The sequence below is a fragment of the Rhinatrema bivittatum genome, chromosome 1 (genome assembly GCF_901001135.1).
Source record: "Rhinatrema bivittatum chromosome 1, aRhiBiv1.1, whole genome shotgun sequence".
Taxonomy (NCBI): Eukaryota; Metazoa; Chordata; class Amphibia; order Gymnophiona; family Rhinatrematidae; genus Rhinatrema; species Rhinatrema bivittatum.
The window spans coordinates 258,372,751-258,397,898 of NC_042615.1; the positions used below are offsets into that span (position 1 = coordinate 258,372,751).

The window sequence follows — 25,148 nt, forward strand, 5'->3', positions numbered from 1 at the left end:
CGCCTTTGAGGGTGGGGGAGCCCACTGTCAGGAACTGACGGCCCAGGGACAATGGGACAAGGAAGAGCCGGGATGGAACATCAACAGTCTGGAAGCCCGGGCAGTCAGACTAGCCTGTCTACACTTCAGTCACAGACTCCGGGGCAAATCTGTAAGGGTCATGTTGGACAACGCCACAACAGTAGCCTCCATCAATCGACAGGGAGGAGCCAGAAGCCAACAGGTGTCCCTGGAAATAGACCGCCTAATGGCGTGGGCAGAAGCAAACCTACAAGGGATCTCGGCCGCCCACATCGCGGGAAAAGACAATGTTGCTGCGGACTACCTCACAGGGAAAGTCTAGACCCAGGGGAGTGGAGACTGTCAACCACAGCCTTCCAGTTAATAATAGACGGCTTGGGAACTCCAGTCATTGATATTCTGGCAACCTGGTCCAGCGCCCAAGTCCCCAAGTTCTTCAGCCGCAGACGAGAACCACAATACCAGGGGATTAACGCCCTGGTCCAGACCTGGCCACAGGAAGACCTGTTGTATGCCTTTCCTCAAAGGCCACTACTGGGCCAGATCATCCACAAGATATAGAACACCACAGGGGGCTAGTACTTCTAGTGGCCCCGGACTGGCCAAGAAGGCTGTCTTACGCAGACATTCGAAGACTTCTGGAGGGGAACCCTGTGTGTCTACCTCCACACAGGGACCTGCTCCAGCAAGGTCCGATCCTCCACGAAGACCCAACTCTATTCTCGTTTACGGTCTGGCCATTGAAAGGACTCGCCTGAAGAAGAGCGGATACTCGGGGGCAGTGATTGACACCTTGCTCCGAGCACGCAAGTTTTCCACATCTTTAACCTACATACGAATATGGAGAATATTCGAAACCTGGTGTGAAGTCTGTGACATCCTTCCGCGGACAGTCAAAATTCCCATGATACTGGAATTTCTGCAGGACGGCGTGAAGAAGGGGTTGTCTCTCAACTTCATCAAGGTTCAACTGGCCACGCTGGCCTGCTTCAGAGCCAAAATGGACGGCATCAGTCTATCTTCCCATCCAGGCATCTCCCGCTTCCTGAGAGGGGTCAAGCAAATCTGACCACCTCTAAAGTGGCCAGTACCCCTATGGAATCTGTGTAGTACTCGACTTCCTAGCGGGAGCATCTTTTAGACCTTCACGCGGTCTGTCCCTACGGCTCCTGACCTTGAAGACTGCATTCCTAGTGGCAATATGTTCAGCCCATCGCATCTCTGAACTTCAAGCACTATCCTGTCGGGAACCGTTCCTTAGATTCACACCGGGATTCATACAGCTACGCACGGTCCCCTCCTTCCTTCCAAAGGTAGTTTCTCATTTCCACCTAAACCAAACCATCTCGCTGCCATATCCAGACGAGCATAAGGACTCTGAAGACTCACGCCTCTTTTTCGCCATCTTTACGTTGGCAGACTCCTAATCTGATACCTGGAGAGATTGGAATCCATACGAAAGACGGACCACCTATTCGTCCTTCACAGCGGGAAGAAACAAGGGGAAGCAGCCTACCGTAGCATGTTGGATCAAAGAAGTAATCAAGGCGGCCTACGTAGAGGCAGGCAAGCCTCCACCTCTACAAGTCAAGGCCCATTCCACCAGAGCCCAGGCAGTGTTCTGGGCAGAAACCAAGATGCTGTCAGCCACCGAGATATGTCGGGCGGCGACATGGTCCTCCATTCGCACCTTCTCGAGGTTCTACCACCTTGATGTTCAGGCCCGGGACAATACAGCATTTGCAAGGGCAGTACTAAGTGGGCCATGGGCAGCCTCCCGCCCGGTTCAGGAGTAGCTTTTGTACATCCCATTGGTCCTGAGTCCATCTGCTACACGTTAGGAAATGGAGAAATTAGTTACCTGATAAATTTCGTTTTCCTTAGTGTAGACAGATGGACTCAGTATCCCACCCACGGCTGAATCAGAATTCAGAAACCTCGGGTGACAATCTCCGAGAGCAAGACAAGCACGGGTAAGCCACGCTTTACCTCTAGTTAGGACACCCATAGTTACCGGGTGTCGGCGTTTCTCGGTTGAGTGCACTGGCGGTCCCCAGCTAAAATTCACGTCGTCTAGTTCAAGTTAACCAAGTTAATCAAGTTATTCAAACATGCATATATCCACAATTGCTTTTCGAAGAGAATACCAAAGAGCAGAGCTTCCTGCAGGGGTATATGTAGTGCTGATGTCAAATTGAAATCTGATTCGGTCTCCAACTGCTATCAGGAGCACACTATACCCATTGGTCCTGAGTCCATCTGTCTACACTAAGGAAAACGAAATGGAGAAACGACATTTCTCCATTTTTGTTAGTGTTCTCTTATAGTCTTTCCTAAATAAAAATGTAATAAAATGTACTTATTTGATATATAACACAGTGCAACAGCTTCATTTGTTTTATCCTAAAAATGGAAATTCCTCCCTCTGGCAGGACTTTTCTCCATGGACAAGCAGGAGTAAATCAGTCCCTTCTTTGTGTGACGACATCCGACTATACCAAGTAGGGAACATATGAAAACTAGAGCTAGAAAGGCCTAGAAGGCTTTTAGGCTTTATATGCTGCTAATACCACATAACCATGTTCTGCAAGGCCTCTTCTCTGTCTTCTCCTGCCAAACAAATTAGATGTATTACTACTTTGGAAAGCTTTTTCTTCAATGCCTGTCATGAAGTTCCTTCAGTATTGGGGTTTTTCACTAAGGCCTGGATTTTAAAAAGCCTACGCGTGCCGGGGCGCGCATGTTATGAAATCGGGCGTCCATGTGTGCGTGCCAGGAAACACATGCACATGGACGCCCGCTCCTACTTTTTAAAAATTTACCCCTAGTGTTTTCTTTCAAATTTCCCAACATTAAATAACAAACTTTGAAGATTTCTTTTTTTGTTTAACTCTGCTGACATTATTTCCCCCTGCCCTATAATGGCTGACAAGCTACAGGATTCAAATAGTACCCTACCTGTAACAGGAAAATGTTTGTCATTGACTACCATAAAGAGTATATTCATTGTCTAGGAATTGAATATGATATATTTGAGCATATTAAATAATTTTTATATCTCCCAGATCCAAAAACTGTGAAGGCTTTAACTTCAGAACATCTAGATTATTCCAAGCCAATAATCTGCATCAACATCCGTGTCCAAACCTTCAGAGCAATCGAAGTCTAAGAGAAAGGCAACCAAAATGATAAAGGGCATGGAACACTTCCCTGTGAGGAAAGGCTAAAGCTGTTAGGGCTGTTCAGCTTGGAGAAGAGAAGGGGGGATATGATATAGGTCTACAAAATCATGAAAGGACTTAAATAACGATTCACATTTACCCATTCACTCTTTCAGATAATAGACTAGGGAGCACTCCATGAAGTTAGCAAGTAAAACATTTAAAACAGGAGAAAATTATTTTTCAATCAACGCACAATTAAGCTCTGGAATTCATTGCCAGGGGATGTGGTTAAGGCAGTTGGTACATCTGGTTTTTAAAAAGGTTTGGATAAGTTCCTGGAGGAGAAATCTATAAACTGTTATCAATAAGGAATAGCCACTGCATGTTACCCAGTATTAGTACCTTCCAATCTATTTAATGTTTGGGTACTTGCCAGGTATTGTGACTTGGATTGGCCACTGTTGGATACAGGATACTGGGCTTGATAGTTCCTTGTTCTGACCCAGTATGGCATATCTTATGTTCTTATTTTATCAAAATCCTGCTGTGGTTTTATTCTTCACTTTCCTGGTAAAACCATCTAAAGCGATTTTCAAAAGATTTTAAATAAATACATCATTTTTACCAATGGCTCTTTGACTTCAGAAGTAACTTCTGGAGATGAGTTTGAGGAATTTAAAAACTTCATCTAAAATTTCCATGCTTCACTTTTCCCCTTGGATTAGGATTGCAGGGTCAAGTACGAGTTTAACATTGATCCAGTCCATTGGCTTGGTCCATTGACAAGGATGATGCCACTTAGGTATGCCCTTCTAAGACTTAGGCAGGAAGAGATTTCTTTCTTCATCAATAGTATCTCCTATACCTTCCCATCTTATTCCCTGGTTATACAAAGTCGACATCCCTACTGGTAAAACTGGGTGATATGCTATTTCCCACAATAGCTTTGGAGCTGTTAGCAGGAGAAGAATACAAGAAGAATTTAGGAAGAATGGTTCGTGGCCACCTTGCTTGATATTTAGCTATGCTTCAAACAGGCTTGATATCAAGTGCAGTAGTATTTTACTAGGGTCACACCTTAGCCCTTGTTTTCTACAATCCTGCACACATGGAGGTAATCGCAATTATCTAACAAGTTCCCTGGTTCAACCACTTCCTGATACAAGTAAGTGGTGAGCTCTAACATACTCCATCCAACATCCCTGATAGTCCTAAAAATATACTTAAAAGAAAGCATGTAGACCCCGATACTTTTGCTACTGCTCAATTTCATCTCCCTACGCCTCCTGACACTGACATCAATCAATCAATCGCTTGATATTTGGAACTCTTCAATATCCACATCCTTTGACACTATAGCCCTGAGCAAACTCTGTACCACCAGATCAAAACCTAGCACGGCTTAGTTTTCAATAACATTACGACAAATGAAAACTAAGTTAAGACCCCTCAAATGTTGCTGGCGTAAGAATCCAACTCAGATAAGAAAATTGCTTATTTTACACAGCTGAAAAAATACAAAAAAGAAATGGACTTTGCAAAAAATCCTGTTATGCAGATAAAATCAAAATGGCCAATGGCAATCAAAAAATACTATTCAATATCGTAAAATCATTAACATTAAAAGGAACTACTTCCCATATCAATATTTCAAATGATTTATGCTCTAAAATTGAGTGCTTTTTCTTGAAAGTGATGAGCAATCTCCTCAGAATTCCTACATCTGCCGATTCCAGAAATAAACCTTCTATCGCTCTCATGCTCTTGTATCACCTTCGCTGAAACTGATGCCCCCATGGTATCCCACTTGCTCACAAAATTGAAAATATCTAATTCACTTTATAACCCTTGTCCAGGCCAACTGTTAATACTGCCGAAACTTTCTTGGACCATCCACAGCTCAGTTAGTCAATTTATCACATGACACAGGAACATTTCCCAACATTCTCAACAAACCTCTGTCAGACCCATACCCAAGAAAAAAACTGACCCATTGGTCCAATTTCCTCTCTGCCAACCCTCGCTAAAGTTATTGAATCTTCTGTTATTCATTAATTAACTGAATACTTCACAGACTAAAACATCTTACATCCAAATCAGCACAGCTTCCTCAAGGGGCATAGTACAGAGACTCTACTATCTGTTTTTGACACTATCATTCGTGGCTTTGACGCCATCACTGTTTTCATCATTCTCGATCTTACTGCAGCCTTCAATACTTTAAACCAGGACTTGCTTCTCGCTAGCCTAGAATCCATACGACTATGAGAGAATGTTCTTCAGTGGTTTGCCTCTTTCATATCTGACCATCCCCAACAAATTACTCTATACTCTTATCATTCCAAATGGTATACCACTACAATTGGGGTCCCCCAAGGATGTTGTCTATCTGCAATGTTATTTAACATCTGTTTTCTACCATTATGCCACATTCTGACTGGTTTAGGCATAGATTTCAAGATCTATGCAGACATCCAGCTAATCATACCTTGTACCTCCTCTTGGACTCATACCTTCTCATTAATCACTCTTTATTTAGAAACTATAAAAACTTGGTTGTCTCATAATAGACTAAAACTAAATGCTGCAAAAACTGAACTGATACATCTGTCAACCATCCTCAACACCCCATGTTGACTAAATGCTGCAAAAACTGAACTGATACATCTGCCCCCCATCGCATCTTACCTTTGACAATCGCCAGATTCCTATTTTCACTCATGCACGAAACTTAGGAGTCATTGTTGACTCTGTTATCTATGTCAAAAAAAATATCCAAGTTAGTAAAAACCTCGTTTTACAAATGAAATATCTTAAATAGTCTAAAATCCCTTCTATTTCCAACAGACTTTAGAACTATTCTTCAACTGTCATTTTCTTGGGATTAGAATATTGCAATTCTTTATAAGTCCGCAGTGATACTCGGAGATTTCAATCTTCACGTAGACACCCACCCTAACACACCTTCCTGTGAAACACTACTTGTCACCCTCAAAGCCCTGGGCTTCAGTCAGCTAATCTCCGAACCCACACATAAAGCTGGTCACACTCTCGACCTTCTTTTTGTTAACACAAGCATCACAGTACCTCAAGCACCCGTCACCACCCCCATCCCCTGGTCCGACCATTTTCTCATCAATGCCCACTTCACCTTCAATACCGACACACCGAGTACAAGATCACACAAAAAAACCATCTCCTTCCGTAAAACATGCCCTTCGGAGGAACTCTCCCTAGCCTTCAGCAAAGTAAACGAAAACCTCGACCTAACAAACCCAGACACCGCCCTACTATCATGGGATAAGTCTATCTCCAATATAGCCAATGACTTTTGCCCCACCATCCACAAAACTACAACACCTACACGTACCGAGAAAAAGCCATGGGACACTATTGAACTAAGAAAACTGAAACAAGACCTACGAACCAAGGAACGTACCTGGCGCAAACAACCAACACCCACACACAAAATGGCTTACAAACATACATTGCATACATACCGACAAGCAACCCTCCACGCCAAACGTGATTTCTACGCAGCAAAAATCCATAGCTATAAATTCAATCCAAATGCCTTATTCTCCTTCGTTGCAGAACTCACAAAGTCCCCCACTCCATCCACCCAAGAAGTAAATAGTATAGATAAATGTGAAAAACTAGCCGATTAAAAGTAAAATATCCAAAATTCTTACTCGACTCCCCTCCAACCCCGCCCCCACCGACCCACTACCCATCGACAACAAAATTAATCTAGACTCCCTTGACACCACCTCCGTGAAGGAAGTTGAATCCATACTAAAAAAGATGCGACCAGCCACTCATATCGCAGACATCATCCCATCAAAAATCCTCCTCACTATTCCCTCCGCCATTGCGAAACCAATAGCAGAAATCATCAACTGCTCCATCACATCTGGGAAAGTCCCCGACCCACTTAAACTTGCCATCGTGAAGCCTCTACTAAAAAAAAAACCCACCCTCGACCACAATGACCCTGCAAACTACAGGCCCATATCCAATCTCCCTTTCTTATCTAAAATCATGGAGAAAGTGGTTAACACACGACTCACCGATTTCTTAGAAGAAAACAATATTCTTCATCCTGCACAATATGGTTTTCGTAAAGATCGAAGTACCGAAAAACTTCTACTTGCTATAACGGATACCATCCTCAAAGGCATGGACCCCAGCCAATCATACATACTTGCCCTTCTTGATATTTCAGCCGCCTTTGATACCGTGAACCATCAAATCCTAATATCACGCTTAGCAGAGATAGGAATCTCAAACACAGCCCTAGCTTGGTTCTCCTCATACCTCGACCACCGAAAGTACTTAGTCAAGCTTGATAATATTGAATCCGCTCACATTCCCCTTACACAAGGCGTACCCCAAGGCTCCTCTCTATCCTCCACCCTTTTCAATATATACTTACTCCCACTATGCCACCTCCTCTCTAAACTTGGACTAAAATTCTTCTTATATGCAGACGACGTCCAAATACTCATTCCCATCCAGAAATCCATCAATAAAACCCTTCAGTACTGGGAATCTTGTCTGACATCCATCAAGTCCCTCCTCTCCAATTTACACCTAGCACTCAACGCCTCTAAAACAGAAATCCTTATCATAGCAAATCAACCAATCAATTCAATCCATCAAATGATTCAAAACGCCTCACAAACTCACACACTAGCTCCCAGTGTCAGAGATCTAGGAGTCTCCCTAGACAATCAACTAAGCTTCAAATCCCACATTAATTCACTACTAAAAGGGGGCTTCTATAAACTTCAAATCCTCAAAAAACTGAAGCCCCTCCTCCACGCCCACGACTTCCGTACTGTGATGCAAACCACTATACTATCCAAACTCGACTATTGCAACTCCCTCCTCTTAGGCCTACCAGCATCTACCATTAAACCCCTCCAAAACACCAGGGCAAGAATCTTAACAAACACCAGAAAAACAGACCATATCACTCCCATACTCCAGGACCTCCATTGGCTCCCCATCGCCTTCCGTTCCCAGTACAAAACACTCACCATCCTCCATAACACGCTATACAATAACAATTCACCCTGGCTTGAAAATATGCCAAAATTCCGTCAAGCTAATCGCCCCACGAGAAACTCCCTTGCTGGCACTCTCCAAATCCCTTCACTTAAAATTGGACACCTTACCACTACCAGGGATAGAGCCTTCTCTATTGCGGGCCCCACCCTTTGGAATTCCCTCCCCATCAAACTCCGCCTAGAACCATCCCTGAGCCACTTCAAAAAAGGAATCAAAACATGGCTCTTTAGACAGGCCTACCCCAACTCCTCTCAATCCTAATTTTGTCCTACGAACCACCTTAGCTCACGCTCAGCCTTTACACCACCTCCCTGTCCTCCCCCTCCCCTTCCCATCACCCCTCCTGCTTCCTTCCCTTGCACTCCTAGCCCCCCAATACCCCTCCCTCTCACCCCCTAGCAACCCCTCCCTCAAAGTACCCGTGCCTTACTGTACCCCTTTCACTCTACCCCTGCTTCCTTCCCTTGCACTCCTAGCCCCCCAATACCCCTCCCTCTCACCCCCTAGTAACCCCTCCCTCAAAGTACCCGTGCCTTTCTGTACCCCTTTTTCACTTTACCCCATCCGCCCCTCTCCCCTGCTCCCTCCCTACTTTCTCCCCCCTCTAGCTTTTAACTATACATATGTGCACTTGCCTCCCCATACTGTAAATAAGCCCACACATGCCAATTTCTCAAGTGTACATGCCTCGTTTAATTTGTATATAAGTTCCTTTGCATACTTAACCCTAACTTGAATGCAAAAAGTTGTAATTCTGCTGTTGACTCTCTCTTCCTTTGTATTTTGTATATTACCCAGTTAGCCCCTCCCTTGTTCATTGTAATTTCCTTTCTCAGTTGACTGTAAACCGACATGATGTGTCCTACGAATGCCGGTATAAAAAAGTGTTTAAATATTTATTTATTTAACAGTTTTTTATACCGACCTTCATAGTAGATAACCATATCGGATCGGTTTACATTTTAACAAGGGAAAACTAAGGTAACAATTCTGGTTAATAATAGATAACAAAGGAAAAAGGAATAAGTCAAAGTTACAATCAACAAGGAATGTAAAAAACTTGGAGGCTTGAAGACCAAGCTGGAAGGAAGATAAAGGCAGGTAGAATAAATACAACGTGATACGAATAAATTAACGGGTTAGAGCATATGCTTTAACCTGGAGGTGCCAGTGTCCATTGTTCAGGAGGAAGTGTGTCAAAAGACCTTGTAAGAAGTGTGGCTCAAACTAGTGATTATCCGGTGGATCTGGGAAGGCTTGGTGAAAGAGCCACGTCTTTAGTCTTTTTCTGAAGGTTAAGAGGCAGGGTTCCAATCTGAGATTTGCTGGGATGTTATTCCAGATAGATGGGCCTGCTATTGAAAAAGCTCTGTCTTTGGTCGTAGCGAGGCGTGTGGCTTTAGTCGGGGGAAATTTCAGAGTGCCTTTGTGGATATCTCTCGTTAGTCTGTTAGAGGAGTGGAGTTTGAAAGGGATTTCCAGGTCGAGTTGGAGTTGCTGATGAATGGTTTTATGTATTAGGGTAATAGATTTGTACAGGATTCTGAAATTTACTGGTAACCAATGTAGATTTCTGAGGATGGGTGAGATGTGTTCACCGCGGCTGGTGTTGGTCAGCAGTCTCGCTGCCGCATTTTGTAACATCTGCAGTGGTTTGGTGGTGGATTTGGGGAGGCCTAGAAAGAGGGCACTGCAGTAATCTATTTTGGTGAACAGAAGAGCCTGGAGGACAGTCCTGAAGTCTTGAAAAAATAGGAGTGGTCTTAGTCGTTTCAAAACCTGTAGTCTGAAGAAGCTGTCTTTGGTAGTTGTGTTGACCATTTTTTTAAGGTTTAGACGATTGTCTATTATTGCCCCAAGGTCTCTAACGTGCGTACAGGTGAAGTGAGCATTGTGTGGTGAAGTTGAAGGAAGATTGTTTTCATTGGAAGAGATGAGGAGAAGCTCTGTCTTTGAGGCATTGAGGACCAAGTTTAAGCTGTTGAGTAGATTAGTAATGGATAGAAGGCAGTTATTCCAGTAAGTGAGAGCTTTAGAGATGGATTCTGTTATTGGGATTAGAATCTGTACATCATCTGCGTACAGATAGTGAATTAGGTTGAGGTCTGTCAGTAATTGGCAGAGGGGGAGGAGGTATATATTAAAGAGGGTTGGAGATAAGGAGGATCCTTGTGGTACGCCAAGGGAAGATTTTGTTAGAGGTGACTCCTTGTTATTGATTTTGACTTTGAAAGTCCTATTGCTAAGGAAGGACCTGAACCAATTGTGGGCTGATCCGGAGATGCCGATATCCTCCAGGCGATCCAGAAGGATGGTGTGGTTGACGGTGTCAAATGCCGCCGAAATGTCTAACAGAACTAATAAGAAGGAATGTCCTTTGTCTTACCCCATTATAATATGGTCTGTAAGCGAGATGAGGAGGGTCTCCGTGTTGCGTGATTTCCGGAAGCCATATTGCGAAGGGTATAGGATCTTATGGTCCTCTAGATATTCTGAAAGCTGGGTGTTTACCAGTTTCTCTGTAAGTTTGGCAACGAATGGTAGATTGGAGATGGGTCTAAAGTTGGCTAGTACATTAGGGTCTAGATTGTGTTTCTTGAGGAGGGGCTTAAGAGAAGCGGTTTTTAGGCTGTCTGGGTAGCTTCCTTGAGTTAGAAGGCTGTTAATGATATTTGTAAGAGGTCCTGAGATTGTGTTTGGGATTAGAAGCAGGAGTCTTGATGGGATATTATCAGCTGGATGACTAGATGGTTTCTGTCTTTTTAGAAGGGATTCAATCTCTTTGGTGGAGATTAATTCGAAGCTGTCCAACTTAGGTTTAAAGAAGGAATTGAGATTCTCATCTGATTTGAGAGGTGTTGTATTAGGAGGAAGGAGGGCGAGAGTATTTAGAATCTTCAGTTGGAAAAATGAGGCGAGTTCATTAGCCTTGGATAGAGCTTGTTCGTCTGGAATAGGTGGCGGGGTTGATTTAGTTATTTGTGTTACGTAAGCAAATAGGGCCTGGGCGTCGTACTGGTAGTGGTGTATTTTGTTGGCGTAGTATTCCTTTTTTTTTTGTAGTATGCAGGTCCTATAGCGATGTAAGAAACCCTTGTATGCTGAAAGGGTAGTTGAGTTGGGGGGTTTTCGCCATCTATTTTCTTTATGGCGTAAGTCCTGTTTCATCTGTTTTAGTTCGGTGCTGAACCAGGGTTGATTCCCCTTTTTTTTAGGATTGATTGTTTTGGAGGTTATTGGGCACCATTTGTTTGCGACTGCTTCAGTAATTTTTTGCCAGGAAGATAGGGCTGATTCGGGATTAGATAGGTCCAGGTTGGAGAGTTCCTTGGAGAGCTGCTCGCTGAGTATATCTGATGGACATGATTTCCTGAATTGAATGGTGGAAAGGTGCGGAGAGGTGTGAGTCTGTTTGTATGTGGAGAAGGAAGATTCTATCAAGAAATGATCTGACCAAGGGATAGGGGTACATGTGGGATCTACCGTGCACGTGAATTTAGAGTTAATGAATATTAAATCCAGGATGTGACCAGCTTTGTGTGTGGGGCTGTTGATAGTCTGAGAGAATCCCATTGCAGTGAGGGTGGTGAGGAAGGCTTCGCAGTTCGCAGATCGCGGAATAGCGTCTGTATGGAGGTTGAAATCACCCATAATCATTGTTGGTAGGTCTAAGTTAATATGTTTTGCTATGGATTCTATGAGGGGTGAAGGGTCGGTTTCTAAAACTCCTGGAGGAGCGTAGACTAACAATTTGTAGCAGTTTTGACTTGACTAGTCCTAGTTCCAATTTGGATTCAGTCTTGATGGTGTGAGCGGTCAGTCTGAGTTCTTTTTTGGAGGCTAGAAGAAGTCCGCCTCCTCTTTTTTTGTGTCTATGAAAGGTGAAGATGTCATATAACTGGATAGGTAGTTGGTTGGTTAAGGCAATGTCCGAGTTTTTTAACCAGGTTTCTGTGATGGCACAGATGTCTGGGTTGGAGTCCAGGAGGTAATCATTGAGGATGTGTGTCTTTTTAGTTAAAGATTGTGCATTGAGGAGGGTTACTGAGAGTAGCGTGAGGCCTAGAAGTTGGTTCAGAGGTGACGTCATGATTGGAATAATTCTTTTTTGTAAGACGTTTGTGGAGATAGGTAAGGAGATTCTCCTCTGGCTGTAAATGATTGGGATGTTGTATGTGAACATGATGAAAGAGGTTGGATACGACTGGTGAGAGTCTGTATGAATAAGAGAGATGTCTGTGGATGGATGAAGGAAGGTGTCTGTCTGAATGAAAGGCGGTTTAGATGATTGCTGAAAGGATGTTTGTAAGCTTGTTGGATTGATTGGAGGAGTGCTCTGTCCTCCGTAGGTGTGGGTGGTTGTTTGATCAAGTGGTGGTAGAGCTCCACTTCTGGAGGTCTCTAGGACTTAAGCAGTGGGTTAGTAACAAGGGTACTAACTATGCTCCCTAAAATGATTAAGGTTAGTGTGGCGTATCACCATACGTGGAAGAGTTGATGATGGCACCTGGATAGATGAATGGCTTCTGCGTATAGAGTTGGACCTGGGCCTGGGGCTCTCCAAGGGGCGCGCTAAGGGGCAGGCCCCTTAGGTCGCGCTCCTTCGGGCGCGCGACGCCTGGCGTGCGACGCCGCCAGGAATGGCTTAAATTTAAAGGATCTATAGATGCCTTCTGATTGGCTGAGAGGCTGGTGCTGCGCTGGTCGGCGGGGCTTGGGTCCCAGGTGGGGCGGCGCCGACGAGGTCGGGATGACCGGCAGAGAGGCAGGTGAGCCGCGGCAAAGGGCTGGCCGGAACAAGGAGCCCCGATTTAAAGGGCTTACCTTTTTTTTATTTATTTTCTTTCGGCGTCAGTTCCTGTGCTCTGCTTCAGGCCTCCTATTGGTGGAGCGGGTCCCACGTGGTCGGATCGCTGTGCTGGCGATTCGGGGTGCTGAGAGGCAGAGGCTGGGGCTGCGCTGGTCGGCGGGGCTTGGGTCCCAAGCGGGGCAGCGCCGACGAGGTCGGGATGACCGGCAGAGAGGCAGGTGAGCCGCGGCAAAGGGCTGGCCGGAACAAGGAGCCCCGATTTAAAGGGCTTACCTTTAATATGTTGGCCTTTCTGAAACTACAGTCCACCCACTCCAAATCATACATAATTCCGCACCTCATCTGTTCTTCTCAATCTTCATTGATTACCAATCAAACAACATATTCAATATAAAATCCTAACTATAATTTTCAATGTAATCTATAATTTCTCATCCATTTGGTTGTGCACCTCATTACATATTTATCAGCCCCAGCATCATCTTGAAGTCCCTATAGTCAAAATCACAAGATTAGAAATCACTAGAAAACAGGCCTTCTCCATGGCAGGCCCCCTGATCTGCAATTCCATACCAGCTACACTAAGACTCATAAACAACCCAAAAGAATTCAGGAAAAAACTAAAAATCTATTTGTGCCATTGCTTTCATTCTCAATAATCCTGAATAATGCTTTCTACCTTTCCCCTTTTATTACTCACTCTGTATCATGATGATTGTATAAATGTTTTCAATTTTAAGTTTAGTGGTATTCTTGACTCTAGTTTTTTCTCATATTTATTTCCATTTTTATCGTCCACATTTTTTTAAGTTTGTTCTTTCATTTTACTTATAATTTATGTATGTTTTTATACCTGTAAACCGCCTACACCATCACCTATGTATAAATGGTATACAAACATTTTTTAAATAAATTAAATACATTTTGCACTTTGTTGTAGACTATCTCAGAACAAGAGGAACCTGTTAGAATATTATCATGTAGAAGACTGAGTGTTTGGTGTTAAGAGCTCACGCTTGATATGAACCCTAGATATTTAGTCATTCATCATATGAGAGAAGAGTGTCTCCTCCAGTTCCTCATAGGTTTCCTTCTAAGAGCATACTCTGAAAAAAAGCATACCCCATTCCACTATCCACCTCATACATATTGTCCTCCACTTGAATCTGGGTCATAAAATTCATGGTAGGCTGGGGCTATCATCTGATCCCTCACTTCCTCCGGCTGGGAGCACTTCCCTTCTGGAAAGCTTCTTCCCAGTCTTTGACAAAAAGATGTTGCAAGTAATTTTTTATTTTTTTTTACTTAAAGGACACATCCGAGTCATGCTAGTAATACTAAAGAATCTTAATATACCTAAAGATCAATTTGCAGGTCAAGTCCATCAAATCCTAAAGGATCTTTAAATGAAAATCTGGCCAACCCACTGACTACTGTTCCAGTGGGTGAAAGAAGTAGCTTTAGAATACAAGATACAAGCAGCTCCTGGTTTTAAGAAAACAATTTTCCCATCAGCAGAGTAGAATCAGCACAGAACTCATCTAAGAAATCCATGTTCTCACCAGGAGAGAATCCATAATTGGATCACTTTGGCAAGTACCTATTTCCAAAAACCATGCTCTCACATATTTTCATACCAGCTTTTTATTTATTTATTTATTTATTTAGAATTTTTATATACTGACATTCTCGATACAAATATCAAATCAGATCGGTTTCCATAAAACAAAACAGTCGCGGTTAAGGCGTTACATTAAACAGGGTGTCTGAACATTAGAACGTAAATATTAGATAGTCATAAATAAATTGTCGAACAGCGTTAAATATACGTAACAAAATAAATAAAGTTGAGTTATACAAGTAACAGCGTGCAATGTTAATGTTAATGGTGCACTATATTTATTTAAATTTGTAAGTCACCCAGTTCATAACCTTAACACAGGGCAGTGTACAACCAACAGTTCAACACACAAAACTCTGAATTTTATTGTGGTGAAACTACAGAAATATTCAGAATTCCCCCCTTTAGATAAACCAGAAGATTTTCTCAATTTATTATGAGCGGGAGGAGAATGTGGTAAACATCTCATTAGATCTGCATATGATTTTGATACTGCAGTGAGAGGTTCAGCTCTTTCCATAGGAGCACATGCAATGGCCGGGTCTAGGAGAAGACATCAGTGATAGATTAGCCAATGCCCCCTGCACAGGAGACAGCCTTTGAAGGAGCAAAGTGAGAGATTCTGCACTTAGTGCTGTCAGATGATGTCACCCATGTGTGGGACTGATTTATTCTATTGTTCACAAGAGGATACCCATTACAGGTAAGCAGTTTTGCTAATTATTTGTGATCTGTAATTTTCCTAGCATAGTCCTTAGCCTTTTTTCTACTATCATGAAACAAGAAATGTCAAAAAAGTAATTTTAACATCCTACAATATTCCTAAAAGAATGAGAAAATGTAAACAAAGTGATCATTATGATGTGCCACAACAGTCTTACATAATGTTTTCCTGTTTATTAAAGTAGAAATTTCCCATAATTATTATAGAGGCTATTTATAATCAAATAATAGTTAAAATGTTTTTGTTTATATGCCAAGATAGACAAGATGGTATGCACTTATCTGGAGATAAGGCTAATTGAAAGGAGTGTGAGGTATGTCTGGAGCCAAGGTGGTTTGAGGGCACACTCCTCTGTTGTTTACTACTGAAAAAGCACCAGCTTTCTAGGATTGCATGGCTACTCAAACTGTGCTGGCTCTAACCTTTTAATCATAGTTCTAATGCATTTTGTTAGCTGTAAATTCCATATTTTTCAAAAATCTCCGCCCATAATGAGGCAAATCTTATTCTACACACAAAACTCCAAGGCACCGCACTCACACTCAATTTTCATAGCATTAAATTATAATATAGGATGAGGTAGGTTTCATATATACTCTGTCACATGCCTCCACGGCCTTGCTCACAGTAATTTCTTTAATGGAATCATGAACCTGTCTCCTTCCAACCTTATATGGCGTTTTGGATTAAGAGAAGAGACCTGACAGCGAGGAGATGAGATGAAATTAGGACTCCCCTGATAAAGAAAATATCTTTTCGAAACATGACCATGTTGGGAGAAACTAAAAGCTAAGGGGCGGATTTTCAAACGGTTACACGTGTATATTACATGTGTAACCCTGAAAACCTGCTCCTGCGCGCACTGAGCCTATTTTGCATAGGCTTGGCGAAACCCATATGTCCCGGGGCTTTGAAAAAGGGGCGGGGGCGGGCCATTTGCCACTGTGCCCGGGATCGCGGGTCAGCTGGCCACTGGCGTGAGCAATCTACGCCTGCCCAGAGGCAGGCGCAACTTATAGGACAAAGGTGGGGGGGGGGGGGGGGTTAGGTAGGGCTGGGAGGCAGGATAGGTAGGGGAAGGGGGGGGGGGGGGGCGGAAGGAAAGTTCCCTCTGAGGCCGCTTCAATTTTGGAGCAGCCTCGGAGAGAACGGAGGAAGGCTGCGTGGCTCGGCGCACGCAAGTTGCACAATTGTGCACCCCCTTGCGCGCGCCGACCCTGGATTTTATAACATGCGCGCAGCTGCGTGCACAAGTTATAAATCAGGCGTAGATTTTAAAATCTGGCCCTGTGTGAATAAGGGAAATTTGATGAGATTAAGAAATAAGATTGGCTTATAAAAAAATTGATTTAAAAGAGCATTAAATAACATGTGACAGAGTAAAAAACAAGTTGGATTTTAAATGGTCACAAGACGCATTAAAGTTCATAAAGGATAACAAAGGAATATAAAGAAAAATGTAAAAAAATATAAGGTTGGGAAGAGGAGGCAGGTTCATGTTTACATTAAAGAAATTACTGTGAACAAGGCCATGGAGGCATGTGACAGAGTATGTATGAAACCTACCTCATCCCATATTATAATTTAATGTTATGAAAATTGAGTGTGAGTGGGGTCGCCTTGGAGTTTTGTGTGTAGCTGTAAATTCCAGGCATCAGTCTAAAAAGGCATGGTTTAAAAAAAAATGATAGTGAAGCTGCTTTTTCTTAAATTTAAGATAACATATTTTTGTTTTAATTTATCCTAGGTCTTGCAGTAGCCAGTGCTTTGATGGACATTTCACAACAAATGCCAGTAGTCTACAAAGAGAAATCAGGAGCAGTACGAAGTCGGAAACACCAGCCGCCTGCACAACCAGGAACCTGTATTTGACGTTGGGAAAACTGAACTGTCTGTAGAGTTTCAAACACAATTATGCCTAGAAGTGAAATAATGTGTTTCAGTTTCTGATGGAGAGAGAAACTGGAAATAAAAAAAAAAATACACATCTTCCTTAACCCAGCGGTCTGCCCATCTGCATTGGTTGAGTTGACTCCGTCTGGGAATCACTTTAGTTTTATTCCTACAGAACTGTGACATTTTTTTCCCCTCTTGTTTGCAAGAACATGCTACTTTATGCAGGTCTGTAATACTTAACTTATCACACTAAAGATTGGTATAAATATAAATTGCTCCATGAAGCAAAATAAGTGGTAAATGGCACTCAGGTTTCTATATGAAAAGTTCTTTCTGGTACTAGTAGGTAATCAACATGTTTGAAAAGGATGCATTGTATCTGCAGCTATTCATATACATACATGCAGTCGTTTCAAACATTTATCCAAATCCCTTTTTTGCAGTTGAAACCTAGTATTTTTAGTGTCCTTCTATTGATAAGTCACCTAGAAAACCTGAACTGTTAATGAATGTGTGCCTGCTTTTGGGCCTTCTAATCTTATTTGCTCAGTATACCAGTTGGAATAACTTTTTAAAGCTGAACAGCTGCCCTAAGATGACATTCATTCTAATGATGATATCAGACAAATGGTAAAGATAAGAGGGTGTCATAGGCAAGAAGAAAGCAGTTTGGGTATCTTAAGTCTTTACTGCTGTTTAGTATAATTGTGTTTTTTTAGAATGCAGAAAGTACTAATCATATATCCCTAAATTACCAATATGCAGCCAAAATATACATTTTTAAAAGTGATTTTGTCTTTGAAGCGACACTTTAAAGATTCAGTGTTTATTCTCTCATCCTCAGAAGAAATACTTTTTATAAATAATGTTTTTTCTAGTTGAGATTGTAAGTTAATTATTTATGGTACATTTTTGTAATGCTTATAAAGTAGAATATATATATAATGAGATTTCATTGTAAAGACAAACTCTAGTTAACATGTAAATACTTAAAGCAGTCAGTGTGGTTTTGCAAAGTGCTCTTGTTCATAATGTTCATCCTTTGAACAAATAACTAAAGAGGTGCCAAGACTTCAGTCGATCTTGGACTTACAAAATTAGTGCACAGTGTTTTTTAAATTAAATCATAGATTCTGTAAATGGATACCCCGGGTGCACTTTCTACATTTAGTAAGTTATAATTTGGAGTCAGGAAACCTGATAAGACTCTTAACTCCCAGGAGCTGCCCGGCCTGTTATGGCAGTTTGTTACAGACAGAGAGTCTGCGATGAAAGCTGTTGTATTCCCTTATTGCCATTAGAGCTTTATTGATGGGGGGGCTGTAATTCAGAAGACACTTGTGCGGAAGGAAAGCGAGCATGATTACAAAATCCCATGCATTTTCGTTAACAATGATGCCCTAACGACAGGGTTCCACTTTGTATCACTGCAACTGTCATTTCCTTGCTTTTCTTTCTGTTGTCGGTCATGTCATTGTGAAGAAGCCATCACGACCTGAAGAATCAACTGCCTTCTTGTCTTACATTCAAAGAGAGGGAAACTACTTGGGCGCACAGTACAGTGGAGTTTTATAGTTTGTGGTCACTTGTTCAGAGCCTGAAGCCAGACCTCTTCAGGAGAGGATTTTAATGACTGTGAATAATAAATTTACCATGGAAAAGGATCACACATTCAATCTATTTTTTTAAAAATGTGTTTTCTCTATCTTTGATTTGTCTCTTTGGTGTTAAATAAGAATATCGATTATCATGAATGGCCATACATTTTGGTGCATCTGTTGGTAGTGAAGAGGAACTGATGGACTAACAGAGAAAACACTATGTGCCCTATGTACCTAACATTTTTTCCATAAACACAAAATGGGAGAAAAGCTTAAGTACATCTGGTCCATTTTGTTGTTGAACTAATTATATTAAACACAGAAAAACCTGAGACCACAGAAAATAAATCAATCATTTTTAACCTTAGATAAAAGGAAGATGTATAATTTTGTTTAAATTGTCCTAAAAAAAAGTATCTGGAATCAGGAAGATACTTTTACTTATTGAAGAACTTGGATTTTGATGAGCAGAGAGAAGTAAGCACACAGTATGCATTTTCATCAAAGAAGGTGAATAACTGAAATAAGCAGTAACTTATTTCATGTATCAAATTCATGTTTTAGAAAATACTAACATTTTGAGAATTGTGGAAATACTGTTTCCTTTGTAACAATGAAAATAATCAGCAAGAATGTTAGAAATAATGTTCATCTCTAAAATTGTACAGGACATTTTTGTTTTAAATAATGAAACCTGGAAGGCTTCTCTTATGAAACACTGGGATAGAATAGTCATCAGGCAACAATTACAAGAAACTATAACTTGTGAATTCTGCTTGTGGTGAAGGCTATTCAAAAGTGTTCTTTATTAACACACAGTGCACAACTGTAGAAATTTGAAATTTATTTTTTAAGTAGTTTTTCGATGCCTATACCTGAATTCAATATACCAATTTCTTGAATTAACTTTATCTCTGATAAATCTTAATTTTTCAGCTTGGATTTTAATCTCATCTTCTTAAAGTGGTTCCCAAATCTGTCCTCAGTGATCCCAAGCCATTCAGATTTTCAGGATATTAATAAAGATCATGCATGATGTATTTAGTATTTGCATGCATAACTTTCATTGTATGCAAATGTATCTTATGTTGATTGTGGAGTTTTTGAAAATTCAGCTGGCTGGGGGGTCACTAAAGACAAATATTGGAACCACTACCTTAACATATCCACTAATTTAATGTTTCCTAAACCAGTCCTGGAGGCACACTCTACCAGTCTGGTTTTTAGGATAGTCCCGATAAATATGCATATAAATTGCATCAATGGGATGCCTAATGTATGCATATATATCTGATGTATATGCATTATGGATATTCTTAAAGCTAGACTGGTTAGGTTTACCTTCAGGTCAGGGATGGGACTCACTGCACCAACTCAGCCTGTCAAGGTATATCATGCGTACTGTTAAGTCTTGCATTTCTTGGGCATTTTTATCTTTAAAAGGCTCAACAGAGTTAACAGAGAATTGTATGATAGATTTTTTGACCTTGCAAAGAGATTCTGAGGACAAGCAATGTGGCAGTACTCGCACATAGGTGACATCAGATAGAGCCCGGCACAGCTAGACTCCTTCAAAGTTTCTAGATATTTTGAGCATGCCCTACTGGGAATGTGCAACATACCATACATCCATACAGGAACCCCTTTAGTCTTATCTTTTCCATGGAGCCCATAAGTTGCAGTTTTTCATTCTAATGCTCTGTGAGGATCTTTTGCATTCTTGTGAGTGCAGGATTCATTCATTGCAGGGTCCCACTTTCTCTGACTGTTCACTTTAGTCACCTATGTAGGTTTTATGGTGAAATTTTGTTTTACTTTTTATCCCGATGGCCACACAGTGCACATTTACCAGTGCATCAAAACAGATTCGAGCCATATGATTTAGCTGAGCTTATATTTTTGTTCAATCTACAAATGAATAAGAAGATTGGAGGGTTTGAAAGATGCTCACTGTGTGAGAGGGTTATATCTATCACAGACCCTTATGATAGAGGTATACTCTGCCTGGGGAAGTCAGCATTGAAGGTATCAATATTGATGGAACCAGGAGCTGCACCAACCTGGAAGTGCATTGTCATATCGAATTCCAAGAAGGATCAGGGGGATGGATAAATCTGTCTCCTCCCACCTGAAGATGGAGGCTTCTGGCATTGAGTTCTGATGAGGTGCATCGGATGAAAGCCAATTAGCATTAACATTGGTCTTCATTGTTGCCCAATGCCAGGGGCAAGAACATTCTCGCATACACAATATATCATATTTAGAAGGCTCCCAGATTTGAGAAGCAGCAGCTAATGCATCAATCTGTGGTCGAATCTGTTCTAAAGAAGGCCAAAATAGCCCATTCCTTGGTGCCCCTGGGGAAAGGATTCTTGAAACTTAGACATTCTTGGGACAAACGTATGTCAGGGAGTTATGCTCAATGCCCACATTAATTCCTATCAGCTGTTCTTGGAGCCAGTATATGCAGGACATTCAGAGGCATCTAAGCGGAAGTGGCAGGGCAACCTGATACTCAAGCACTGGTGGACAAGGGATAAGGAGTGTGGAAAATACATAGTGAGGACAACTTTTTTTTTTTTTTTTTTTTTTTTTTTTACAGCATCAAGCATTTCTGCAGTGGGTCTTGACACCCCCAGGCTCACCTGGCTGCAGACCTCAGATCTTAAACTGTATATATCAAGGAAAGACTTGCTGATGTGCCATGCAATGGAGAAAATCTTTTCAGAGAGAAGGTGAACAAAGCGGTAGACAAGATAAAGGAACATTGCGCAATGCTTTTGCAACTCTCCATTGTCACTTGAGACCCACTCTCCTATCTAGTAAGTACCCAAGCAGGGTGCTGAGGCAATATTTCTATCAGCCAAGGAAATGTTTTTCCTCTGCCCCTTCAATCCTGTCAGCAGCAATGTCCTTATGTTCATCTTAGGCAGCAGAAGACACCCAAGCCACAACCAGCACCCCCTAAAAGCTGGGATGGGGTTTTCATTGGCTTCTAGAGAGCATGGCCCAGATCACAGTACCTATGTCAGAGCACCTTCCTGTCTAAGGCTGAGGTGTTAGGTAAAACATTGGCCAGTATAACTTCAGACACATGGGTCCTTAGCATACTATAAAATGGGTGCAGATTGCACCTATTGAAAGTCCTTTCAAATTGCCCACAAAAGCCCACTAGGGGATTTCTCAGCATAAGGAACTACAACAAAAGGAGCTGTTCTTAGAGACCAATGTGGTCGAGCCTGTTCCATCAAAGGAAAGAGGGATGGGATTTTACTCCAAGTATTTCCTGCTTGCAAAGAAACCAGTTACGACATCGTCCCATCTTAGACCTAAGGACCTTGAATAAGTTCCATACATGGAAAAGTTCAAGATGGGTTCCCTTTTTGGAAAAGGTGGACTGACTATGCTTTCTGGATCAAAAGGATGCTTACACCCAATTAGAGTTATTTCTAGCTCACAGAAAATATATCATTCATGGTAGAGATCACCTACATTATCCCGTACTGCCCTGTGGCCTAGTGTCAGCCCCAAGTGTCTTACAAAATGCTCACGGTGATTGCAATGCATCTGTGCAAACTGGGGGTATATCTTCCCTGTCCTGGACAATTGGTTAGTCAAGAGCACACCTCAAGCAGGGGGCCACAGAATCAATGTGCAGAACCATCGAGGTGTTAGTTAATGAACCCTATCAACTCTATCTCAGCTCCCACTTGAGCCAGCCATCTCAATTGGAATTCATAGGAGCACTGCTAAATAACTCAGGCAAGAGCCTTTCTCCCATAGCACAAGATTATTGCATTGATATTCACAGTGAAGAACATTCACGCGAGCCAGTAAGCATCAGCATGAGACATGTTGAGGTTGGGTCTCATAGTATCAACAGTGTATGTTACTCCCTTGGCCCGTTTACCATAGGAGAAGAGTCCAGTGGACCTTCAGATCAGTGAGATCAAGTCATTCAAGGTCTTTGAGACAATATCTGGAACACCAGGCAGCTAAAGGATTCCCTGTACTGGTGGCTCACCCATTTCAGTGTGGCCAGATTCCTCCAGTCCAAATTGTCTGAACCAGCCTGATGTGGGGCGCCCATGTAGAGTGGTTGTACACCAAAGGCCTTTGGTCAGCTCGAGAGAAACTTCATCAAATAAACTTAATAGACTTAAGGGCAGTTCAGTACACTCCCAAAGGCTTTCAGAGATAGATTAGCCAACAAAGTAATCCTTATCCAGAAGGACAATCAAGTAGTGATGTTTTACAAGGACAAGCAAAGAGGAACAAGATTGTACCTCCTGGGTCAGGAGACAATCCAGATGGGGGCCATTTATCAAGGAATGTGTATGGCCATTTATCTGGCAGGCAAGAAGAATGTCCTGTTGGACAAACTTAGCCAGATCCTGGAACCCAACAATGTCCTTGGACTGGGGGGGCAGCAAGCCAGATATTACAGAAGTGGGATATACCCATAGTGGATCTGTTGACATCCTCTCAGAACAAAAAGATCCTGCTCTTTTCCAGGAAAGAGACTCAAGGAAAACTATCCTTTGATGTCTTCACCCTGAATTGGGACCAGGGCCTACTATATCCTTATCCTCCAATTCTCATTACAAAGACCCTGTTGAATCTGAGAAGAAACCAGGGAACTACTATTCTCATAGCACCATTTTGGCTGAGACGGATTTGGTTTCCTCTGCTACAGAAGATGTCTGTCAAGCATCCAGTCAGGCTTGAGAATTCCTCAGTCCTCATCACTCAAGATCAGGGGCTATTGTCATCCCAACTTTAGGGTCCTTGGCGCTCTCAGCCTAGATGTTGAGAAGGTAGCCCTGCAAGCTCTGAATCTTTCTGAGGATTATGTTCAGGTTCTTCTTGCTTCCAGGAAGAACTCCATGAGGAAGTCCTATGGGTTGAAGTGGAGGTTTGTTTTGTGGTAAGATAGGATCTAGGGTTTTTCTTTCTCTTGCTCTACACAAAAATTGCCCAATTTTCTTCATCTTTCAGAGTCTGCTCTCAAGACCAACTTAGTAAGAAATCATAGGAGTGCATTCGGTGCCTATCACCAATATATAGAAGGTAGATGCATCTCTCTATATAGCCTTTAGTCCAATTCATGTGGGGCTTCATTTTAAGTTTCCCATCAAGCTTTCTGCTATATCTTGGGACTTCATTGTGGTGCTCTACCAACTAGTGAAAGCTCTCTTTGAGTCTTTGCACTTCTAGGACTCTTTGAGTCTTTGCACTCTTAGAAGGTCTCTTTGAGTCTTTGCAATCTTACAAGGTCTTACTTTTGGTGGCAGTCTCTTCAGCCAGCAGACCCAGTGAGCTCCAGACACTAGTGACTTATCCACTTTATACTAAGTTTTTTTCACAATAGTGCTATTCTGCTCATGTGTCCTAAATTCCAGCCGAAGGTAGTGTCAAACTTCCAACCATAATTGCTCATCCTTCCAACGTCCTTTCAGGCCACATTTCCAAAAATCTGATCAAGTGCTGCACAGTTTGAACTGCAAGAGAGCTTTGGCCTTCTATCTAGAGGAGACTGAAGCCTTTAGAAAGTCCAATCAACTTTGTTTCTTTTGACACCAACAAATTTAGGACTGTTTGCAAACTTGAATCTGGTCTGCCGGGGAATAACGTGTCAAAGCTTATAATGTTAGAGCCATGGTAGCATTGATAACCCACCCTATATTGGTCTCCATGGAGAACAGCTGAAAGGCCATAATGTGGAGTTCTGTGGAATTCTGTTCACTTATTTAAATCACACTATTGTTTGGTCAGGAAGTCTAGATATGACAGTAGGTTTGGACAGTCTATCCTGAGGAATCTGTTCAAGGTATAGAACTCAACTCTATATCTCATATTGCCCATTAATTTTGTTCCAGGCTGCTCCTCTTTTAAAAAAAAAAAAAAAAAAAAAAAAAGACATAAAATACAAAAAATGGCTTGCTGCCACCAAGAACAGTTTTTTGGCACTGTTTTGCTTTTCCCCTTTTTTCATTCAGGGCAGTCTATAGCTAGGGATTCCCTATGTATGAGTACTGCCATCCAGCTTGTCCGTGAGAAAAGCAGAGTTGCTTACCAGTAATTAATGTTCTCCAAGGATGGCAGTTCTCATGAAACCCACCCCATCACCCTTTGGAGTTGGCTTCACCAATTTTAAGGAAATTAGAGATTGATGGGGCCCCTGCATGGACACGAGGCAGTGTGACATGCTGCATGTGCCTTGTAGGATATGCTCAAA

The 25,148-nt window shown here is 42.0% G+C and overlaps 1 protein-coding gene across 1 annotated transcript in view; it reads left to right on the plus strand.

The window, feature by feature from the left end:
- The window catches only part of ATRN (attractin), a 504,108-nt gene extending 479,271 nt beyond the window's left edge, over window positions 1–24,837 (plus strand). Inside the window, exon 29 of the mRNA XM_029594051.1 lies at window positions 17,161–24,837. Coding sequence (XP_029449911.1) covers window positions 17,161–17,285 — 125 coding nt within the window. The 3' untranslated portion in view covers window positions 17,286–24,837. The remainder of the gene's footprint in view (window positions 1–17,160) is intronic.
- The last annotated feature ends 311 nt before the right edge of the window (window positions 24,838–25,148 follow it).